At 41.1% G+C, this 23488-nt stretch overlaps 1 protein-coding gene across 4 annotated transcripts in view; it reads left to right on the top strand.

Moving 5' to 3' along the window:
- The window catches only part of Ntrk3 (neurotrophic receptor tyrosine kinase 3), a 377280-nt gene that overhangs the window by 300297 nt on the left and 53495 nt on the right, over nt 1-23488 (top strand). For all 4 annotated transcript variants that reach the window (XM_028754779.1, XM_028754778.1, XM_028754777.1 and 1 more), the window contains 2 exons: nt 8836-9008; nt 12245-12488. In XM_028754779.1, coding sequence (XP_028610612.1) covers nt 8836-9008; nt 12245-12488 — 417 coding nt within the window. The remainder of the gene's footprint in view (nt 1-8835; nt 9009-12244; nt 12489-23488) is intronic.

The raw sequence follows: 23488 nt of genomic DNA, 5'->3' as shown, positions 1-23488 counted from the left end.
GGGGAGCTTTAGATTATTTTCTTCAATAACTTGTGGATGTGCTGTCAGCCTAAACAGGCATTTGGCCACATCTCAGGAGCAGAGCTGGATAAAGGGGACAGTCTGATGAGTCAGGGAGGGCCCATTTCAAAAGGTACTAGACATCATAGGGAGGGAGATAGGGTTGGGGTGGTCACATAATTAGTACCTGGAACTGGTGAGTGAGGTTGGGATACATTCAAAAAAATTCAAAAATTCAAAAATTTCTGCTATGTCATTTGAGCTCAGATCCCAAGAGTACATGCAGAGGGTAGCTGCAGTTGCAGGAGGGCCTTTAACCACAGGACAGTGAACCAGTGAGGCTCAAGACAGGTTTGCAGCTGGGAAAGTATGGAAGAAGTTTGGTTCCCATCAGTTGCCTCCCTCTACCTGGCTCCAGCAGAAAGTCTTCTCTCTGCACACCAGTGCTCAACAAGACTTGACATATTTACAGAACAAGTGTCAGATGGACTCATTGAGGTCTGGAACCATATAGAGTCAGGGGAATGGAGTGGCTCCTTTCCTGCACCAGAATATTCTGAGGCCTTTGTGGAGTTTGCACAATGTTCTCAAAAGTCCAATGACCTTGGAGGTGGGGATGGAAGATATCACTACTGAAGAGGACACTCATTGGGACCATAGTATGATCTCATCTTTAGTACTGAATTGCTCGATAGAAACTCTGTCATCAGTTTATGAATCTTTGACTTTCGGGTCTCTGTATCCATGGTCATGAGTATCTGTCTGTAGGTTGTCTCTGCCCATAGAGAGTGAACCATTTGGGCAGATGCAGATGGTATAGACATCACATGAACCAGCCATGAGCAGCTGTTTTCCAAGATAGATATTTACCAAAACAGGCATAGATAGCCAATTTCTGATATGAAAGTCAGTACCTAGAATATTGCTCTACAAAAGGTAAATATTATTGTTATTGTACATTCTTAGAATGAACTTGTGTGTCTTGGATAAGGCTTGTGGAAAAGTTTCTAATTTTATCCTTAACCTTAGTGTCTGCTCTGCTCTGTTATGTTTAATGAGAGGATGACACTTGCCTACTGGCTGTCCCAGTGTTTGTCTGGGAAGTGGCACAGGAACCAGTTTGGGAATTTTCAGCAAGAGCTAAACCAATTACTGAGAACCACAGGTCTTAGTTCAGTTTGAGGAGAGTCTCTCACAGTGAGGCACTTGCCAGTGTGTGTGATGAAGAAAAAAACAAAGAAAGGGTGTTTCTGATTACATCCTTTCTAAAGGCTCTCCTTCTCCCCATGGGCCTGGGAAACTCACGAGATGAGAGCTCTGGAATTTGACACCATTTGTCAACCAATGGAGCTGTCTAGCCCAGCCTGCAGAATTCCATCTTCTCCAAGACCACCCAGGAATGGGAGTTCCTTGTTTTCTGTTCTTTCTGGATTCTCATCCTTTTGCACGTTTTTCTCTTCACTTCATCCTCATGTTGATACAGGTTAATTCTATGCTTCTGGAGGACACTGGCAAGCATATCCCAAGATTAGGTTTCCTCAAAATTTGGTGTGAGTTTTCAATCTGTTGGTGAGTATATTTTGCCTAGCAGTTGATATGATAGGAACAAAGGTGTGGTAGGCACAGCCTGATTTTTTAAGGTGCGTGTAGTCTGCTGAAGAGCCAAGACAAGCACCTACCAAAAAACGGAAGACAGGACAAGACAGAGCATAATTTGTGTATAAGCAAGGCATTAAACTCCAGATGATCCTAGACATGCAGTGAAACAACTTCCTAATACCCATCATAAACTATGAATATATTAAGACAGAACCAGTTGTTGGTAGCACAGAGCTATAATCCCAGTACTCAAAAGACTGAGTCAGGAAGATCATGAGTTTGATGCTAGCCTGGGATACATAGTGAGATTCTATTTCGATGACAAAGATAGATATATAGATATATAGATAGATAGATATAGATATCTTATACATAGATATAGATACATAGATATAGTATACAAGATATAGATAGATAGATAGATAGATAGATAGATAGACAGATAGATACATTGTTTATCATGTCCCAGCTATACAGTATGCTAAAGAGCAATGACTGTCTCCTTGGTTTTCTCATAGTTGACAGAGAGCTATGGCTTACTGCTGCCACCTTCGTTCTATCTTAAGAGAGAATTGAAACACATTCAGTAGCCCAGGGGAAGGTCAAATTCTAAACTCGAAGTTAGATCTCTACTAAACGTGTTTTCTTTCAACCATCAGATGCCAGGGATTATATGTAATCATCTCATAGTTTCAAATTGGTGACATCACTTTATGTAGTGATTTAACAACCAGTCCACTTACACAGCATTGGCACTCAAACAAACCTCTTGCTTGGAAGGTGGGAGACACTTTCTTATTATGCGTATATGATCTGCTCGCTTCTATTTGCCCTTTCTCTGTCATTCTGTATTCAATTCAGAGTAAGCTCACGGCTTATCTAGTACTCAAGATATCCATCAAGATATCCATGTGCTTTAACCTGCTTGAATTTTTCTCTCTGTAAAGTTTTTTTTTAACTTTAATGACCATGTGGTTTATTTCCAAGATGCCAAATTGGTTTCTCATTTTTGTGCTTTTAGCTTTCTGTCTTAATTATCTTTGTTTTTATTGTCTATGTTGGTGGTTATTCTTTTTCATTTCTTCGAAGAAGAAAAGACTGAAGCCTATGTAGCCCTGGCTGACCTGAAATTTTCTATAGAGTCCAGTCTGATCTCAGGGTTAGTGCTAGGATTATAGGCACGTGTTATCATGACTGACATAAATCTATATTGATCATATATTTTACTTGTGTATATGTGTACATGTGTGTATGCACAGTACCTGTATGTGGAGGCCAGAGTACAACTTTCAGAAGTTGATAATCTTTTTTTAACACATGAGTCCAGGGGCTTCAACTCATATCTTCAGGCTTGATGACAAGTGCCTTTTCCTTCTGAGCCATCTTGCTGGCTTATGCATTGTTTTTGTAAGAAGCAATTATTTCTTCATTTTTTGGAGAATGTCCTTATTTCAAAATAAATATGGGCCTGGTCTGCAGGAATTCATATTCTTGTTTTGACAGTTCTCACAACTTGGATTTTGCATGATATTACTTTTAATACATCCGAGCCTCAGCATTTAGATTTCTCTGGGATTGGAGGGTTGTTTTGATCTGTGTGGAATGTTCATGACTTCCAGTTATAGAGATTTAAATTGTAGCAGGAACTGAAAGCATTTGTGCAACAATCTGAGGACAGAATCTCAGGGTTTGGGAGTGGTTTATATATTTTGTATTTATCATTTGCAAAGTTTAATACAGGATCTCTCAACTTCAGCACTTTTAGCAAAGTGGGATAATTTGCTGTTGGTAAGCTGTTGATTTCTGTCCATAGCGTTTAGCAGCCTTTTTGACTCTGTCCAGTAGATGTCAACTCTCATTGGAACAGCAAACATGCCCCTGACATTGTCCAGTGCTCCTAGTAGAGCCCAGAGGGCACAGTCAGCATTAGTCAGCACACTTTCAGTGGTGAACTCAAGGAATTATAGGCTACTTAAAGAGAGCTGGGAATTGGAGAGGCAGTCTTTTCCAGAAAAAAAAAACACATCATTGGCATTCTAATGGTCAGCCCTGAAAAAGCATACAAACAAGTAACATTATTTGAACTCAGCAAGTTATATTTGGAAATATGCGTATGTATGTACACTTGTACATACACACATACATGCAAACATATATACACACATACATACATGTATGCAAGTACAGTTGATGAATAAAGAGACCATGAGTGTGAAAGAGAGTGAGGAGGGAGGAAAGGGAAGGGAGAAAGGCTATAATTAAAATACAATCTCAAAAATAAAGAAAAGAAGAGAAGGAAAATGAAACAAAAACTCACCAAAAGTAGTGATCTTAAAAACTATACCACTGTTTATTAAATACTCTACTCTTTTGTTTAAAATTGACCTGCACTTTATTTGAGGAAAAATATGCAATAGTCTTGACATTATTAAGTAGCCACAGGCCACACGGTAAATTATTAGTAGAGCTAGATTCAGATTCCTTGTGAGCTCTATGATGTTTTTTTCTTCCATATTTGGAAAAGAGAGTCCTTTAATCTATGACTTTTACTGTTTTCTCATTTTTTTCAAATGATTTTTCTTCCTATGCTAGTTAGTTTTTAGTCATTGATGTTTAGAATGTCTTCACAAAGTATTCATCCTGGAGTCTAAGGAAACTGCCTGATTCCCAGTCATATTTAATTGTGTTTTTTATAATGTTTCATTACACCAAGTGATGACATGATCAGGTTTAACTCTCTTGAATAAATTTGTGGGCAGTCGCAGTAGATTCCTGGTAAGTTTTTGTCCCAAACTCTTGGGGACAGAAGTATCTCTGTAAGTGAGCAGACACCAGTCAATATGCTCATCAGAATTGATGGGCAGCACCAGCTCAGCTGCCTAGTTCTATCTCTACAGCTCTGTTGAAGGCCTTATGACCATTTGATCTTCATCAAATGAAAAGATCCAAGGATACAGAACGGCCAGTGAGATCAGAGCATAATAAATTGGAGGGTGCATGGAGTTGGGGAGAGGAAGTAGAAAGAGATGGGCAGAGCTAACATCCGTGACTGTTAAGAAGTTGGGATTTCATGCTGAAGATTATGGGAAGACAATGACATAGAAGAAAGGGGCATCTGCTCCTGTAGTGAAGACTATCTTTCTCCAGTGTAAATCTGTGAATCTCATGAGGAGAAATGACAGCAAGTGCTAAGGGACTGAGATAAAAAATTATTTTCACAATTATAATGGGTCATTCATATGTGAGCGCATGTGAGTATATGCTTGCACACCCAGGAGTATGCATACTCCCATGTGTGTGGTAAAATGAGTTGTAAGGTATTAATGAAATCCCAATGAGAACAGCCCTTGAAGTATCTCTCCCCTACTAGAGAAAAGGCAAGTGGAAAAGGCCAAAATGAAGATGTCAAATGCCTGGGAAGGGGTTGGGCTGCTAAGCACATTTGATTCTGACTCACCCCGTCTTAGTGAACAGCCCAGCTGAGCCTCATCTCCAGAGTTGAAGTTCTTACAGGAGCTGGCTTATGTGGAGGACAAGACCAGAAGGGAAATACCATCTACATTTTGAAGGGAAAAGAGGAAGATAAGGAATTAGCTTCTAGTTCACTTTGGCTGTGCTTACTATTCAAAGAGGCCCAGCCAGGAACATCCCCAAGTTCAGGCTACATGGCAAGACCCTCTTAACTGTGCCAACAATTGGTGGTTATGATAAACATCAACCCCATCCCATACCACCTCGTGGTGACCTATTTTGCAGTTGCCCAGCAACCAAGGAAGTATTGGATATAAAGTCCTATGAATGGGGCCAGAGAACTTTTGGCCCAGTTCCCCTTCCCATTATTCTCCTGTCATCCCTGTCCCAATTTGCATTAATCCCTGGGGACTCTGGCCACTGACAGCTCTGGCACCCAGTTGCTCCACCCCTCACTTTGACAGTTACATAGGAACTTCAGGTTTGACCCACCAGCTGGAAAAGCCAGTGTGAAGGAAGAAGGAAATGGTGTAGAAGCCCCAGAGACAGCAGTTATATTGTGCCCCGTTTCTCAAGAAGAACTCTGTTTGCCTTGCAGTTCAGGGTGCCAGCCTGAGGGACAGACACTGGCTGTGACTGCTCAAGGGCTGAGAGCAAAAATATCCCATGGCTGCCACTAATGTCGAGGCTGTGGGAGGGAATGATTTAAAGAGATGGAGAGAGGCCATTTGGCCGCTCCCAAATCTGATCTACTTTTCTCTCTTATAAATCCAATGCTCACATAAATCTTCATCCTCTCCCATCCCACCCATGCTGTGTTCCTCTGTTTTTTTTTCTCCCATTCCTCATGAAAATAAATGATTCACACTCAGTCACCTTATGCCCACATTTTATTCCATGTATCTCAGGACTGTGGCAGGGAGGTGGGTCACCTGGAAAGGTTGTTTTTCCCCATAATACTCTGGCTGACAAGCATTTGTTCAGGTAGTGGGTAGTCACTGCAGGTTTTCCTTTATTCTTAGGTATCCCCCCCACCCCCAGAGCTGAAGTGATCGTCACATCGGGTCATATGTCTTGGGAACTGGGGCTGTAGCTCAGTTGGCAGGCTTCTTGCCTACCATGCACAAAGCCATGGGTTCAATCCTCAGCAATGCATAAAACCAATCATGGTGGAATACAGCTGTAAATCTTAGGGCTTTGGAGGTGGAAGCAGGACTCCAGGGTCATTCTCAGCTATAGCATAAAACTGTGTCCAAAAAAGAGAATTAGGTATGGTAAAAATCACCACTGGGCTGGGAAAATGAAGCTCTCTTTATTTTATTTCATCTTTGGCCTTTCTACCTGGAAATCTTCACCGGAGGTAGCTGTTCTGTCAGCCCATACTCTCTTTCCAAGCTCAGCTCATTACATGTGTACATCCCTTCACTCTTTTGCTTGCTGTTCCCTAGGGAACTTGTCTATTAACAGGTTCCTCCAATAAATTAATTCAAGTAGATGAGCTGGGGTAAAAAATATTCTGGAATCTGGATCTAACCCATAGCTTGTTGCTCAATCTTTGGCAAGCTGCATCTGTGTTGTGGGCCTGAGTTTTCACATCTATGAAATGGGAAGGTTGTACCAAGTAACTTTCAGTATTTTTTGTTGGTAGGCCATTTAATTGAAAACTTTTTATGGTGAAATCTTTTAAATTTCCCAAAGAAGAGAAGGTGATGCTGGTTGACGATGGGGTGGGGTTTCAGGTCAGGAAGTCACACTTGCATTGATAGCCCTGGAGGCTATTGCAACAGAAGTCTGGAGTACTGTGAATTTCAGCAAAGGATTGCTCATGTCGGCTATTCTTCCTATCATTTACAATGTGTGAACATGGGTTGGCTCTTAAACAGGTTTGGTCTCAGGTTCTCCAGCTACAGAACTGTGCAACGGGGAAGTGAAGGGGTGGATAGCCTTTTCACGTTAAGCATCCATCATCCCTGATGTGCAGTGGTTACCGAGAAGTTGGAGAGGTTCACTTAGTCCATTCTTGGCAGGTTTATGCCACTGCAGCTTGGGAATCCAAAACAATTGGCAGATTTCAACCAATGGAGCTGCATCAGATGGAGGAAGATCTCTTGCTAGGGAGGATTTGCAGCACTTGCATGGCCTGTCACTTTGTCTGAATCATCAGAAAAGGCCATACATTTAGCAGAGAGAAAGAACATGCAAGTCAATATCTCGCCACTTTAGAGTCTCGATGACCTGAAATCAGGGCTGATTTTAGCCTTACTTCTTGATTACCTAGTGATCATTATGTACTAAATTACCTTTATGGCCTTAAGGCAATCATGAGGAGTTGGGAAATGTGTGGGCATGCCTGCATAGGCTTCTTCTCTGGCATAGAGCTCTTCTCGGAACAGACTATCCTTCAACTTGGACAGCATTGCCTATCCTCAGAATGACAGTTCCCTTTTGGTGTAGCTGGGATAAACACCATGACTAAAAGCAATGTGTGGGGGAGGGCTTTAATTTGTCTTAATGATTACAGTCCATCATAGAAGCCAGGGCAAGAACTCAAGGCAGGAGCAGAGACCATGGAGGATGCTGCTCACCAGCTTGCTTCTAAGTTCACAAGAGGCTATTTTTCTTACACATCACAAGACCAGCTGCCCAGGGTTGGCACCATCCGTAGAGGGCTGGATCCCCCCCCTCCACACACACACACACATCAATTAGTAATTAAGAAAATGCCACACAAACACATACAGAGGCCAATCTGATGGAGGCAATCCCTCAACTGAGGTTCCTCCTTCCTGAGTGTGTCAAGTTGACAACCAAGATTAGCTGTCACAGTAGTGTCCTGTTCACTATCTCTCATATGCATTAAATGTGTTTAATTTTGATGTCACACTCCCCATCTGATGCCAAAAACCCCAACTGAGTATTGTATACTCTTTTTACTGTATTATTCTTTCTTGAATAAGAACTGGTCAGGTCTGTACTTCTCTCTAGATCGCATTTGGGCCTGAAATCCCTGTAGGACAGAGTCATAGAATCTTGGCAAAGTGTTCCCCACTGGCTCACCTCTTCATCATCCTGCACTGGGCTTTGGTAGCTGTCTCCCAAGTCTCGTGTGCATTTAAGATTTTCACAATTTAAATGCAATCCTATTTTCCCCATAGCAATTCTGCTAAACCTTTGGTTAGAGAACACAGTGCCTTCTACAAGCCAAGTATTCGCTCTCCTCTGCCAATACAGTCTCTTTCACCATTAAGACACAAAAACTCAACGGATGAGGGGGGCATTATGACATTGCCTGATCATATTCATCGCGGGTCTAGAAGGATGTGGTAACAGTTTTCACTAGCTGGAGAACACAGCTCGCTGCCCTCTAAGTATACACTGATTTACAAGGATAAAGCAATTGGGGTGGCGCAGTTCAGTCTACTGTATCAGAGGGAGTTGTTCTGTAAAGGAAAATTTAGGAATAGGAGTCTCTCAGGTCTTATATCTCATAGCGTTGTTCCCTGACATTCATATTGAGGGAGGCTTGGGGATGAAAGATGAACACAGATTGGGGTCACTGGCCAGAGCCTAGGATGTGGGTCTCTCTTTTGACAGGAATCAAAATGCAGACTGAAGAAGGTGTTCACCAGTGTGCTCTGCTTTTATGTTTTAAAATAGATCATATTCGCTGTGTGTCTAGATGGATGTGGTAACAGTTTTTTACCATTGGGAGAGGATAACTCTCTTGCCCCTGGTTGCTAAAAACTGATGTTGTGTGGTTCTCAGGCCCTGAAGGATCCCACCTTGGCTGCCAGGAAGGATTTCCAGAGGGAAGCTGAGTTGCTCACTAACCTGCAACACGAGCATATTGTCAAGTTTTATGGGGTGTGTGGTGATGGGGATCCACTCATCATGGTCTTTGAATACATGAAGCATGGAGACCTTAATAAGTTCCTCAGGTAAGCAAGATGGGATAACGTTCTTGTCCACCTCTCTCAGTTTCACAGAGCCTTTGTAGTCTTCTCTGTAGTCAGAAATCATACTTGCCACTGTGAGCTCAAGTCTGAAGGTGACAAATCAAAAGCATCTGCCGTTCCCTTCCTTCTTCCTTCTTCTCTTTCTCCCTTCTACCACTTCTCTTTTTCCTCCTTCCCCATCTTTGATACTTTCTGGACTCATACTTACTATATAGTTGAGAATGACCTTGAACTTCAGATCCTCCTGCCTCCGTCTCTCCTGGGATCTCAGGTGTGCACTGTTATAATTGGTTATGTTGTGGTGAGGATGTATGCCAGGCAAGCACTTTTTTTCTTTTAAAGAGAGCTACTCCCCAGACATAACCCTTTCATTCTCACGTGTCATCTCCTTAACAGATGGACTTGACCTTTTGTAATCATGATGAGACACTTTTGTACTTTTCTTCTTGGCTCCCAGATGGACTGAGAAGAAGAATAAAACGGGGATAAAACATGTGGATCCCAGGTTGAGACTCATGAACCCTGATTCTAGGACTACCTACTCTCTTACCCCAATGTGGCAGAAATCTCACTTGCCAAGTGAGATTAGTATCTTACATTCACCCTGAAAATCCCACAACCATCAAGATTTTGATGAAGAGGGTGATGTCATTAGAAAGTAAAGATAGTTGATGAAGAAAGCATTTTGTATTCAGGTAAACTCTGACTGTCAGCATTTAGACTTATAGAAAGGAAAAGAAAAAGTCAGACTTGGCAGAATCTTCAGATCTCTCCTTATGATTTGAGTTTCCAAATAAATGGCCCTGGTGATACTGAGAAAAACCACAAGATTCTCTAAGACTCTGGAACTTGAATTCATAATGAAATTGATTCCTGGAGAACTCAGTCCTTAGCATAAGAGACATGGGGTTTATCTTAATTATAACTGGATCAAGTTATAAGTGTTTCATGGAATTGTTGCTAGAAGCATTACATGGCAATGTGTATATAATGCCTGCATGCTTTTTTGTACGTAGCCAATAGTTACCATTATAAAAAATCAGTGCTATTATTACTTTATAAGAGTTAAGAATCATGGTAGCTTCCAGTCTAGAAGGTACTTGATCTCAGTGTGCAGAATCTCCCTCATCTTGTGCTTCTTTCCTCTGCCCTAGTTGGCACCACAAAATATTTACCAGGGATACAGCTGATTCTCCCATCCTGAGTACAACAGAAGGGTTCAACAAAGCCCCTAGTATCTCTTACTATCAAGGAAAGATGAAGAAAACAAAGCAGAAGTGGGAGGAACAGCGTGAGGCAAGAGCAAAGGCTAGAGCAGGAGAAACACCAAGGAATAAGGAAACACAAACTAAAAGAGAATAACATTTCTTGCTGTTGTGACTAACTACTTGAGAAGAGGCCACTTAGGGGCAGGAGAATTTATTTTGGACTCACAGTTCAAAGGGATGCAGTTCATCACAGCAGAAAACATGGTGCTGTCATGTGAGGTCAAATCATATCGGCAGTCAGGAGTAGAGAGTGTTTAGAGCAGAAAGAATTTGGGTTATAAAGTGTACAATACCTCCATATCAGTGACAGTGAACTACTTCCTCTAGCAAGGGTTCCCTTCTTAGGGGTTCCTAACCTCCTAAATAAAGGGTTAGTAGAGCCCAAATATTCAGACACATGAGTCTCTGGAAGCATTTTATGTTTGAGCCATAACTGATAGAGATGGCACGAAGCTGTGCTGCACTAAATCACTCACCCCTTGATTCTCTGTGGCAGGAATGTAGGAAGAACTTAGTGATCCTTCTGTGTTTGTCTTTGGACTCACTTCTTGAAGACAGCATGGGGAGTCCATTCAAATTAAGGTCAATGGTTTCTCCAGGCCTTTCTTGTCAACTTGCTACCCAGATTCTCAGGGGGTTCCCAGATTCTCACCCATCTTCCGAGGCTCCGTTAATCAAGGCTAAGCTTTTCCAAAACTCCATGCTGAAAGCCTGGGTCACAGCATCTCTTGCTAGGAGCTGATTTAACAGGCTGCTCTCCCAAACGCCCACTTAACCCCCAGGGTCAGTTCTGCCTATTAGCATGTCTCCTGGTTGGTGGTGTTTGAGACCTGCAGGAGTGTGCCCTGGTATACTGAGGTGGGAACTGGCTTCCTGACTCATCCCTGGCTAGCTGATGCAGCTGCTTTCCTAAGAAGGGGGAGAGATGAAGCCTACCAAAGATAATAAACAGAGTGTGTTCCTATTTAATGGTGCCTTTCAGTGGAAATTGGAGAAGCAGTAAAGCAGGCTGGGGCCTCCCTGTACACCAGGGCTCGTTGGTCCTCCACTTCATAAATTAGGGCCCTGGGTGTGGTTATGGCTCATTGGGCTTTCTGCAGGAAAGAGTGAACACTAAAAGTGACCGATCTGACAGGGCAGGGTGTTATCATAACACAGCCAGGCTTGAATTTAGCATGGAGAGAATGTTGGGCTCCCAAGACGTCTGCTTTAGAGTCAAAGTGTTTCTTTATCCTGCCTTGCTTTTGCTGTTGTGAAGTGGTTAGGGGTATGGAGATAGCCTTGTGCCACTTACAGCTGGGGGCTGCAGACAGCTTGTCAGCAGCATCAGCACTGGAAGCTTGTCATAAATGCAAATGAATGGACACTGCCTGGCCAATCAGAGCTCCAAGAAGTGGAGCCTTAAGATCTATTTAAAATCCTTCTTGATGCCTCTTTTGGCAACTCTCCTTTATAATCATAGATAATAATTTGCAGTATGTCTCTGGACTACCATATAGCTATTCTGAGATATCTAGGACTTTGGTTGAGTTTTCTGATCATTCTGTGCCTCAATTTTTTTTTAAAAAACAAATCAGGCTAGGAAGATTAAACAAATGTCCTTAAAACTATCAGAATAGTGCTTGACATGTAGTAAAGGTTAGAGAATACTTTATTAATTATTCTATAATAAGTACCTAGCACCTGGGAAGACCTTGGGAAATGGTTAGGTAGTGAAAGAGAAAGTTTACTCTCTACCATTTGGATATGTCTGTGTCATCTTAGTAGGGAACTTGTAGTTTTACCAATAGCCATACTCAAAATAATTTGGGTAGATGGAAATAGGGACAGGCCACCCAAAAAGGGATTTCCTTCATTTCTGAAGGATGTTCCAGACTCCTGAAAACCTTGAAGGTTTTACCTTTGATATGCTGAGTTCTCTCTGTTCCTGCCACCTTTTCCTCCTTACAGGGCCCATGGACCAGATGCGATGATCCTCGTGGATGGACAGCCACGTCAGGCCAAGGGTGAGCTAGGACTCTCTCAGATGCTCCACATCGCCAGCCAGATAGCCTCGGGCATGGTGTACCTGGCCTCCCAGCACTTCGTGCACCGGGACCTGGCCACCAGGAACTGTCTGGTTGGAGCCAATCTACTAGTGAAGATTGGAGATTTCGGCATGTCCAGGGACGTCTACAGTACTGATTATTACAGGGTAAGGAGGCTTGCCAGCTGCAGGACTCAGTTGCTGAGCTAGTGCCTTGCTTACATGTCTGTCATTGTCCATTTATGCTGTCACTATGGTGCAGATGTATGCACACGCATGCTCACCAATGCACTCAACAGTTCTCTTTCAGCCACTCCTGCATCTTAGCATATCAACTTTTATTATTATCATGGTAGGCCATTCTTCCTTCCTCTTTGACATTAGACTAAACTCATTCTATACATCTCAATAACCTGTACATTATGTTCCTACTGCTGCACAGCTTATTCTTTATGCAAACAGAGTCGAATACATATAGATGTATGTTCAAATGCACACTCAAACAGTCTGACTTGGTGCTATGTCAATAGTCCAACCCATCTCCTGATCTAGCCTTATTCACAACATGTTTTGTTCTCTGGAACTTCCTCATGATCATATGAGAGTAATCTTGTTTCAAAAGGTAGATCTTTATGGAAAATGGAAAGCAAAGTAAACTAGAAGTAGCTAGTACATAATCCTACTGGCTTTGGAAAAATGAGAAAATGAGGCCTTTTGCCCACTTCTGGCTTTGAAGAAAGGATGGTCTTAGGCTAATTATGAAGAAGTTTTATTTGCATACATTTATCTATCTCCTATTTCAAGATCTTATTTTGCTTCCAGAATCATGGTTTACTCTTATTTTGGGGGAATCGCCTCACTGGGGAACAGTGAGTTTTCCTGTGTTATTATGGCCAAGCCAAAGCAAATGGCCACAAATGTCTCTTTTTCCAGAAAGTGAAGCATGAGTACAACTTGATACCCACAGACCCATAGATGGGTCCTGTCATTGGGACATACCTTTTTCTGCAATAAGGAAGACTTATGTTGCCCATACCAGGACTCACCTGTAATCTCAAGAGTTGGAAGGTTGAAGCAGTTGGTTAAGGTCAGCCTATACAGAAAGAAGTCTCTACGAATAAAAAAAAATAAGAAGGAAAAAATTAAAATATGGAAGACTTACTTTGGGCATTTTGCCTAAGGGGAGGGCTTGGATTTGTGATATAGGAGACAGAAGGACAATATTGTAGAGCAGAGAGTGTAATCATCTGTGAGATGTAAACAAAATATCATAGACCATGGAAGGTGTGATAATACAAAAATACTTTTCAACTTTTCAGAGGCTCAGGCAGCTTCCATGTCTGATGAAGGTTGGCTCCATGGTTCATAAATGGCCTTCATATTGTATCTTCCTTGGCAGAAGAGGCAAAGGATCTCCAAAGGTCCCTTTAGTGAGGTCACTAATTCTAATGAGGGCCAATGATTTAATGCCTCTAACCAATGTCTACTTCCAGGCCTGCTCGTATGCCATTACCTGCCATTCTCCTGCTATGATCCAAATGTTTATTTTAGCTTGAGGACTAAGGAAACCTAAACATTGAGTTCATAGCAGGAGATCTGGAGCCAACTGTCTGGTCCAGGTAGGAAAGAAATGATTGCTTTGTGAACTACTATGATCCTGTTGGCCTGAGCTGGGTAATCCAGGAGGGTGGGATTTGAGGCTGGCAAGTACACACTTGTTTGATTTATTTGAAGGCTCCTGTGACTTTGTGATGCATGACTTGATCATTCAGATATGATACTGATTACTCAAGGAACTTCACTTTAGTAACAGTGCGGAGGAATTTTTTAGAAATGCCTTTTATGGCTGCAGAGTGTCTTCTTCACATTTCAACCAAAGGATGGCAAATGACATGCTATCATGAGTACACAGGAGGCAAAGTAAAACAAATCTGGAGAAAGCAGTGTATCCCCAGCAAAGTGGCCAGTGTTAGCCACCCACCTTACCAAGTATCTTCAGAAAAAGGAATGGGAACATGATGTAGCAAACCCCCAGGTTGGTGGTCAGAGAAGATCTGTTAGGATATACTGAAGCACAGTCTCTAAAATCTAGACAGTTCTCCCCACTACACATATCCAAAGTCTGGATGTGGTTACTTAGCAGGTATATGGGTCATAAGACCTAGCTGAAGTCTGAACCATTTAATTGCCTTTCACTATAAATAATGAAGTTTTCTTTCTTGACTGGCTAAACTCAAATCTATTGTAGGAATGATGAAAGTAAAGGAAGCTTACTGCTTTTTGTTTGTTTGGATTTCTTTTTCTGAGCAGAGAAGATATCTAATTATACTTCATTGGTCTCTCTGGACTCTACCAGGTCTTAGGGAACCATAACAGACTAGAACATACAAGTGGAGATTTGAAATTGGCTTTTTAGGTTGTACTCAATATTTATTCTATGGTTTAAAGGAAATATATATATATATATATATATATATGGAAATATATTATATATATATATATATATATATATATATATATATATATATATATATACAGATAGATAATTAAAAAAGGAGCACACTCCAAATGGTACACCTTTACTGTTGCTTTAACAGCTATTAACTTTACTCTTACTCCCAGGAAAGCGACAAAGAATAACCCATCTCATTTCTTTGGGAGTCAGGACAGATTTGAGGAAGTGAAGTCAATGGGAATTGTCCACAGTCCAGATAGATATCTTAAATTCCCTCTTCATGAGCTCTAAGTCAGGCTGTTAGCTAAAGCTAGATGGCTTGAAAATATATGTCTTTTGTTCCAAAGAAGTATGAAATAAGGAAGGATAGCTATTTCAGTGAAATTCAGCTCTGCTGGTAGGTAAATCTAGAGTGGTCACACTGAAAGAACAGATTGTAAAATCCCTTTATACTTGTTTACCCCCATGCCTTGAGGTAGGCTTAGCCTAACCACCTCCACCCACTGAAACACACACACTCCAAATCTTTTGAAAAATGAAAGACAGGAATACATAGGCCTGAGGTCACAAAAATGTCCCTAATGTCTTGTCCTTTTTGGAAGACATCGCTGTTAGAAAGAATTCTTGGTCAGCTATGTTCACTCCCTAATGTTTAGCCATTATCTGCACCATGTGCTCAATGCTTCAGTTCAATTTTCTTATTTTGAAAATTAGGACAGAAATATTTACTCAGCAGAGGTATGTTTATGTTAAGCAAGCAACTTAGCTTGTGTGAAGCGCCGGTAATGCAATACTTGCTAGACAAACTATTGCTTTTACTGTCTCCTCAGCACTCCTTACACCCAAAGCAAGAACACTCTGGAGATAGTCTCATTTCCAGATGTGATTCTTGGATCAGGAAAAGGAACTCCTGACCGCTGGAAAATAAACTAGGCTCATATAGCTACCCTGAAGGAAGAAAGTTAAGATGATCACCTCAAGGAAAATTCCTTCCCGAGGTTTCAACTTCCATAGAAACAGTGGATCACTGGCATTGCCATTCTGTCTGGCCAGTGTTTGTATGTTCTTGCTTCTAAATCCTAGAGCTATGCCTAAATTTGAGAGATTTATGTAAGACTTTCTTGTTCAGTATATACTGGCAAAGGCTCCAAGGAATGTGGTGATTTGTCAGAAAGACAGAACACCATGTTGGACACTCTCTGTAACCCAGGTCAAATATGCGTTGTTCTACTATTCTTGATTACTAGAACCAAGAACTTACTGACTACTCAACTTGCTGACTAATGTAGATAAACACAGATATTTAGGTGTTTGTGCACATGCGCATGCGTGTGTGCATGCGTGTTTAAAGGTGTGCCTGTGTTAATGTATGTGTCTGTCAGCCTGGGCTTGCTTCCTCTGTGAAAATTTTAGAATGCACATAGGAGGTCAGAAGGAGAGGTAAAGATAAAATTCACTTTATATTTTTTCTTTTCATTTTTAATTTCTTAAAACAAAGAGGAGCCATCTGGCTCATACATAAGTGGTATGCAAATGATTTACAGAGGTGAACTGCCAAATTTCCTGTTACACATTTAGATTGAAAAAACAAACATACCCACACCAAAGCAGTGGAGCAATTTCTTCTCTTCTTACAATGGGCTGGATGGCAACCACCTTTTCCTCCTGTGGTTCATTGGCGCTTCCAAGAGCACCTGTAAATGGGCTTTGACAAAGGTGGTTTTTAGATATCATGATTACTTTCTTAGAGCTTCAAATAACTCAAAGAGATTGGTGATCAGACCTATAGTTAAATAATCTTTCAGACATCCCAAAGAGAGGCAAGTTGAGACTCCAGAGCAGACATGTTTTTAGTTATGTTCATTGGAGAAGGGGGTCGTTCATTGAGATCTGGAAAGGACAGGACTGGAGGTGATAGCTATTGTGATCCACAAAACCCAAAGTGAATTGACTCTCCTGTTCCCTGTCCCTCATGCCTGGCACTTGGCAGAATTAACAGAATTATCAATATAAGAAAATTGTGTGTGTGTGTGTGTGTGTATGTGTGTGTGTGTGTATTTCAGGATAAGCAGGAAATGGATCAGTCCAGACCAAGAGCCCACAGACAATCAGATACCCACCACTGAGAAGTGATCCTTTGGCAATCATGACCAAGCCTTTTCTAAACAAGTAGATGGGTTATCTGGGAAGAATGTCCTTCAGAAGCAGGCAAATAGTGATCTGGATTGCCTGAGTCTGGGATGTGTACTATAGGTTAGAAGTGAGATTCTAACCATAAAGTAGGTTGATAGCTAGCACTGGATCACTGGGTTCCAAGATGAGAATCTGGGACCAAGTTCTTAGCAATTCTTGACCAGGTTAAGAATATCAGTCCATAGGACATGGGAATAATTTAGGACAAGATGATCTGGTGGTAGAATAGTTCATTCTATGGTGCCACAATAGTTCTTACAATGATGAAAATAATAGGCTCTTAGATTTGTGTGTGTGTGTGTGTGTGTGTGTGTGTATTTATATAAACTTTGCCTTAGTCATCCTAAGCACTTTAGCCTTTTGAAGCCAGCTGGAATGAAAGAGGAACATAGAATAATATTGTTAATGAGCATGGACTAGACATGGGAATCAATACTTCTCGACTTAATAGAATGAAATATATATGAGGCACAAACACATGTCAGAGGATGATAATACAGTTTAATAAAAATTAATCAGTTACTATTACTAGAGATAACATACAAAGCTTTCTCTATTCTGTGCAAAGAATTTGCAAAGGTCTTATCTAATACAGGTTGATCACTGTAACAAATAAGTGGGAAACACACTACCGTCCAACACAAATAGAAGCTCATTTCCAGGACATGGGGCAGTATTTATAGGTGAATCTACTGGAGGTGTAACATTCCTCCACACTCTCATGCAGGCCAATATGCTCTTTGCCTTAGTGACCCTAAGCACTTGAGCCTTTTATAGCCAGCTGTAATAGAAGAGGGACATAGAATAATGTTAATTAGGATAGACTTGACATGGGGCCATCATATCCCTTCTTCAGAGAACTATTATATTATTTGTAAGGGAAGCTGAGAAATGGAGTTTAATAGTGTCTCACATGGAAAAGAAGATTCCGGTGGGTAACTGACCATCTCAAGAGGGAAGAAAAGCCAGTATCTCTTCTAACATTCTATTCCAACAGCACATTCATACAAGGAAAGAGAAAACAAGATATTCTTACTTCTATTGCTCCTGAATGCAAACTTCTGGTGCTCTGTGGAATTTCTAAGCCATGGTGGACTTGGTCCACTGCCACAGAGGTGCTTCAGTTCACTACCCTGGAGAGCAAAAGGGTAAATCCACAATGAACCACATCCTATGGAACAGAAGGGAGAAGGAAAAATGTTTGACTTCAATAGAACTCTCAGTTTGTAAAAGTCCATTTGGGGCTGGAGATATGGCTCAGCAGTTGAGAGTACTGGGTTTTCTGCCATAGGACTCAGGTTCAATTTCCAGAATCCACATGGTTCCACATGTGGTCTGTAACTCCTGTTTCCAGAATCTGATGGCCTCCCCTGGCTTCTACACACACAATACACACAAGCAATCAACAGACATACATTCAGGAAAAGCACTATATAAAATTAAATTAAGAACAATGTTTAAAACAAAACAAAACAAAAAACACGTAGAAGAGAAACAGGGAAGAAAGACTGACTATCAAAGTTTGGCTTACAAATCCACGGCAATTAAGGACGATACCAGAGCATGCTACAAATGTTAACTGATGTCCATACCCACACTACCAAAGCTGCCTAGTGTAAGGGGTAGGTCCTTCACAAAACTCAGGGAGACTCACAGGTTGAGGGCTCACACATGGGTCTGAGGAAGTCTACAACATCCTAAAATCATGAGAGCAAACTTCCTGGGTTTTTCATTTGATGTTTATCTTTTGTGGGCTCAGAGCTTTCTAGAGAATCCTAAAGGAGTTTATGGCCCACACAGATTACTTTATGGACCACACAGATTATTTTAGTGAGCTTTCAGAAAAAAACAAAAATAAAATAATAACAAAAAACAAAACAAAAATAAGAAACAGGAGTCCAGGGCAGAACTCCAACTCGAAGGCTAGGGAGGGAAGCCATGCCATTATTATAATTGAGACCTGAGGTTAAAACAGGGTCTACTTGACCAGAATGTTCTTTCTAGTTTTATAAGCAGTAACAACGGTAGCTGTTTCTGAGTCACCTGAGGTAAAAGGCCAAGCATTCTCTGTGTCTTGATTATGTGTTTCTTATTGTCAATTGGAAAGAGGTCCTTTGATGAGAGTCAAACGGTTAACAGGGTGCTGAAGAGAGACAGCAGTCTATGACTTGGCATTTGCTTTTACCTTTAAAATCTAGTGATGTCAATTAAACAACTGACTTTCATAATCACAGTTTGCTATCATGTTCCTTGCTCAATGTTTGTATTTTGGGAGGCCCATCTAGCAACAGATACCTTTCCTTCTCTACTGCACAGATCACGTGTTCTGAAGAGGAATGCGGATGAGTTCTACTATGTGCTTGGATAACAAGCTGTTGTTGCTGGCAGTCTTACTCTGCAGCTACAATAGGCTTTCTCATATGGATTCACAAATTAAGCGTCTCAACTCCACTCAGAAACCTGGGAAAATGGAAGACCTTACCCATCAGAAGCAGAAATTGTGCTTCTTAGTTTACTTTCTGATGGGACATGGTCATCATAAAGAGCTGCTTCATGCCTGGTCTTGACCAATCACTCAAGTTTTTCTTTGAGAGGTAGAAATAAGGTTGGGAATTGCTGGGGTTGGACAAGTATTCGACCTGTGCCACTTTAGTTGGAAACCTAACATAGAATGAGGGAGTTATTCTTCCTCACCTGGTATGTCAAGCAGGAGTGTGGAGACCTGACTGCCTATCAGTAGAAAAAGTGTTGGAAGCCGTGCAGACAGGTCCTTGAAGGATTTTGGCTTCATTGGAAGAATTTTGTCACTGTGGTTTTAGGGATTGGGTTCTTCTTAATAGACCCAGGAAAGCAAGGAAGGAAAAAGACACTGACTGACAAAAGATGAAAACCCCACAAATCTTTCTCATGACCAGACCCTGTTGCCAAGCCTCATTGTTTCTCAACTGCCTTGAATCCATTCTGTTCCTATTTATACATAGCAAAACAGAGAGGATTTGTGTCCCGTTCTATTCCGTTTATTAGGGGGTGATTCTAGACTCCTTTAGGAAAGTTACAAAGATGGTAGAGTTGTCATTAGCCCTTTATCTAGTTTTTCCTACTGCAGAGCCATGGCACCTTTGTTAAAATAAGAATTAATAATGGCAAACAATGTTTATGCAACTTCAGAGTGTTTGGATATTTTTCAGTTTTCTAGTATCATTCTTACAATCCCAGGAGCCCAAGATACCACATTCATGCAACTTATTCTCCTATAACAGTAGTGGTACTGCTGATGTACCTATATTGGGGCTAAAGATATATAAAATGGACCAGCTTTCTTGCAACACCAAGGTGTACAGTTACTCAGAGACCCTAAACCCTATGTTGAGGATAAAAAGGTTGTGACTCCAAGTTTCAGAAAGAATTCCTTTGAAACTATTCAGTTCTGAGTAACCTAGAAGCCATATGTGGACAAAAACTTAGTTAATTTTCTCTGACAAGGTTTGGAATAGTAGGATAGAGGAAGGTATGGGACCCCCTTAGATCCCACAGTGATCAGACTGTCCCTACATCTGTTCATTTCTTCAATTCTGGTATGGGCTGTATAGCTCATTAGAAGACATGGCACAGAGTGGACTTCTCTGTAGACAGGTGCTGTAATATAGTCACTTTGAGTGAATTTAGAGAAGCAACGTAAATGCTAATGCCTATTAATCTGTGCAAAGCTGCCAAGAGAAAGGAACACAAAGGATGGGATCAGTAGCTAATTATAGTAGGAATTGCAACCTCACTTCCTCAATTAAAGCTAGTGATCTGCACACTCTGTATCTACAAAATAACAGACATTGTAGAAATGTAGACGTCTAGTGAAGGATGGGAGTGTTATTTAGAACTCTTTGGTATCAGTGACTGCTCTGTGTCTATCAAGACATCACATCTATCTATAAAACGTCGAGCTTGGTCTGTGGTTCTATATTTCTTTTTCATCTTGTGTCTTCTGGGAGGATAAATTCTTCATAGGATGGTAAAAAAAAGGAGGAAGCTGCATTTCTGTCCAATAGGTGGGAGGCACAGCCAAAAGGAAAAGAGAATGCCAGTTACTTTATCTTCTACTATTGCTTTGACACCAGGTCAAACATGTTCGTTTTCTCAGTCCCTTTCCTTCTTCCTATTGAAATGAGAAGGCTACTTTGATTTCCGAAATAGATATTTTTGCATGACTACTTAGATCTAGTTGGGTGACTGAGGTTTAATTTTGGGTGCACTCTGATCTTTGGGACTTCTAAGGTAGGCTAACAGGGTAAAGGATTGGCTACAGGACAGGGATTGCTTTATATTTTTCCAGGAATTGGGGTTTCCTGGATCTTTCTTGCATCTATACACTCTGACTCTGTCTTTCCTAGAAAAATCTATACTTCATTTCACTATAGTGGAATTGCGGCCCAAGCACTCTATAGGAGGCAAAAGTGGTCATAGAAAGGCTTTGGTGCTTTACACCTTGGGATATTGTGGTATAAAGAGGCATGATGACCAGGAAGTTGAACTACAAACAAGTGGACTTTAACAATGTGGAGAACTTGTTTAGGACATTTGCTTCTCAGTGGCCTAAAGAATATTGTCCTAAGGAAAATTCTTCAATCTTTGATTATGGGTACTTTTTACCCATTGACTACTGTGATGGCTAGAAGCCCAGGTTTTGTCACTGTGTTGACTATTGATGTGGAACAAATCTCTTTGTTGCCTATGCTCAAAGCTAATCTTTTGTAAAGTACCAATCTCATGTCTTTCCCTCCATCACTTTGACTTTCTCACCTCAATCTCACAAGTGTGGTCTATCCAAATACAAACACCAACATTTTCTGCACTGGACAAATACTTGGCTGAGACTTTGGGGGTTTACTGAAGGCTTTCATTCATCACTCCTCCTGGAGCACAGATAAAGGTCTAGGACTAAGTTCAGTCACTAAGGTCATGTTGGAGGCATCAATTTTTTAGTATTCTAAATTGTCAGCTCATAGGAAGGAATGGTACTTTGTTTTTCAGTGTTTTTTTTTCATATCAGTGAAACTTTCCCTTAAAATAGAACTCAATAATACAAATATGTAGTCAGATAGACAGACACATGGGACATAAGGAATCTATCTTCCTTGATGTGAATAGTTGATAGACAGTCCTGGGCAGTCATAATGAGTTAGGACATACTGGTCCAGGCAAGGATCATGAGACTCTGTGACACAAGGAACAGAAGACTGAAGGTACCACCGGAATATCACTGGGACTCAGAGAGGTGAACTGAAGGCCACAGGTGAAGACTCAAAGCCATTGTCATGTTGGACCTTAGAAATGAGTAATTGTAGTTGTGGGTTAGGATACATTTTAAAAAATGTATATGTTAGGCCACTCAGTCCCTTCTGTGTCCTAAGAATTATTTTAGAAATAAATGAGAAATGCCAGATCCTTCAACTATAAAGAACCACACATCCGGTGGGAGCCTTAAATGTCATATCTTTTGCCCTGATGGCACCAGGAAGGCTGCCATCAGCATCATCTCAGGCAGATGGCCTGTTGGCTTTTTTCCAGGATTTATGGGATTCCTTCCTCAGGTTTCCTCACTTATCCATTCCAGCTGTGGCAAACCGATGTGATAACCAGTGAGCACTCTATGTCTTTTTAATTCTTTGCACTTTTTAGGAGTGAGGGACATTCTTAATCAGCTCTACCCAGAATCCTACATGTTTCCAGGTAAGCCTATCTATCCTCTGTTCCTAGTGGAGAAAACTAATGTATACTATAAAAAAATATTATAACTCCTCAGAAAAACTAAGAAGCTTGGAGTAATCAAAATGGCTGTGTATTTTGCATAGGCAACTAATTATATTTTGTTTATCTTGACTGACAAGAGAAGCAGTGGAGTGAAATCTGTCCCCTGCTTTGCTCTGCTAGAAATGATATTCTGAGAGCAGTTTTCCAGTGACCTTGATGCAGTTTCATCTCTCTGAAAGGTTGAAACATCACTGTTCTCTCCCATCAAGGAAGGTGGTATGTGAGTGGGTGAGTGGGATGGACATTATTATTGCTTGCCTGTCTCCATGGGGACAAGACAGGGAAGATGCTCCAGGAGAAAATTCCAAGAACAGGAGGGATGTTTTATTGAAGCCAATTCTGATGAGAGGAAGCAAGCTGCAGGAGGCCAGGGAGTGTGGTGAAGAGCCCCTGGTTCTCTCCCCATGCCTGTGGAGGGTGGTGATAGATGCAACATGACAGCCACCATTTTCCTTCTGAAGTGCAAAAAGCCTTTGTTTACTGAGACAAACTGAATATATAACATACAAAAATACATAAATTTCCATACAAATATCTTCCCTACTTGCTGTAATTAAGATATTTGCATGTAAAGAGAACAGTGTATTCCCTTGACTTCCTCCTGGTAGGGAATTGTGTTTCTCTCATAATCCACATAGCTCAAGAATATGTGAATTGTCTGACAAAACAGGATGAAGAGGAGGAGGAGGAGGAGGAGGAGGAGGAGGAGGAGGAG

The sequence above is a fragment of the Grammomys surdaster genome, unplaced genomic scaffold, assembly GCF_004785775.1.
Source record: "Grammomys surdaster isolate TR1022 unplaced genomic scaffold, NIH_TR_1.0 126036, whole genome shotgun sequence".
NCBI lineage: Eukaryota > Metazoa > Chordata > Mammalia > Rodentia > Muridae > Grammomys > Grammomys surdaster.
Note: the sequence above shows the minus strand (reverse complement) of the source record. Positions and strands in the feature narration are given on the sequence as shown.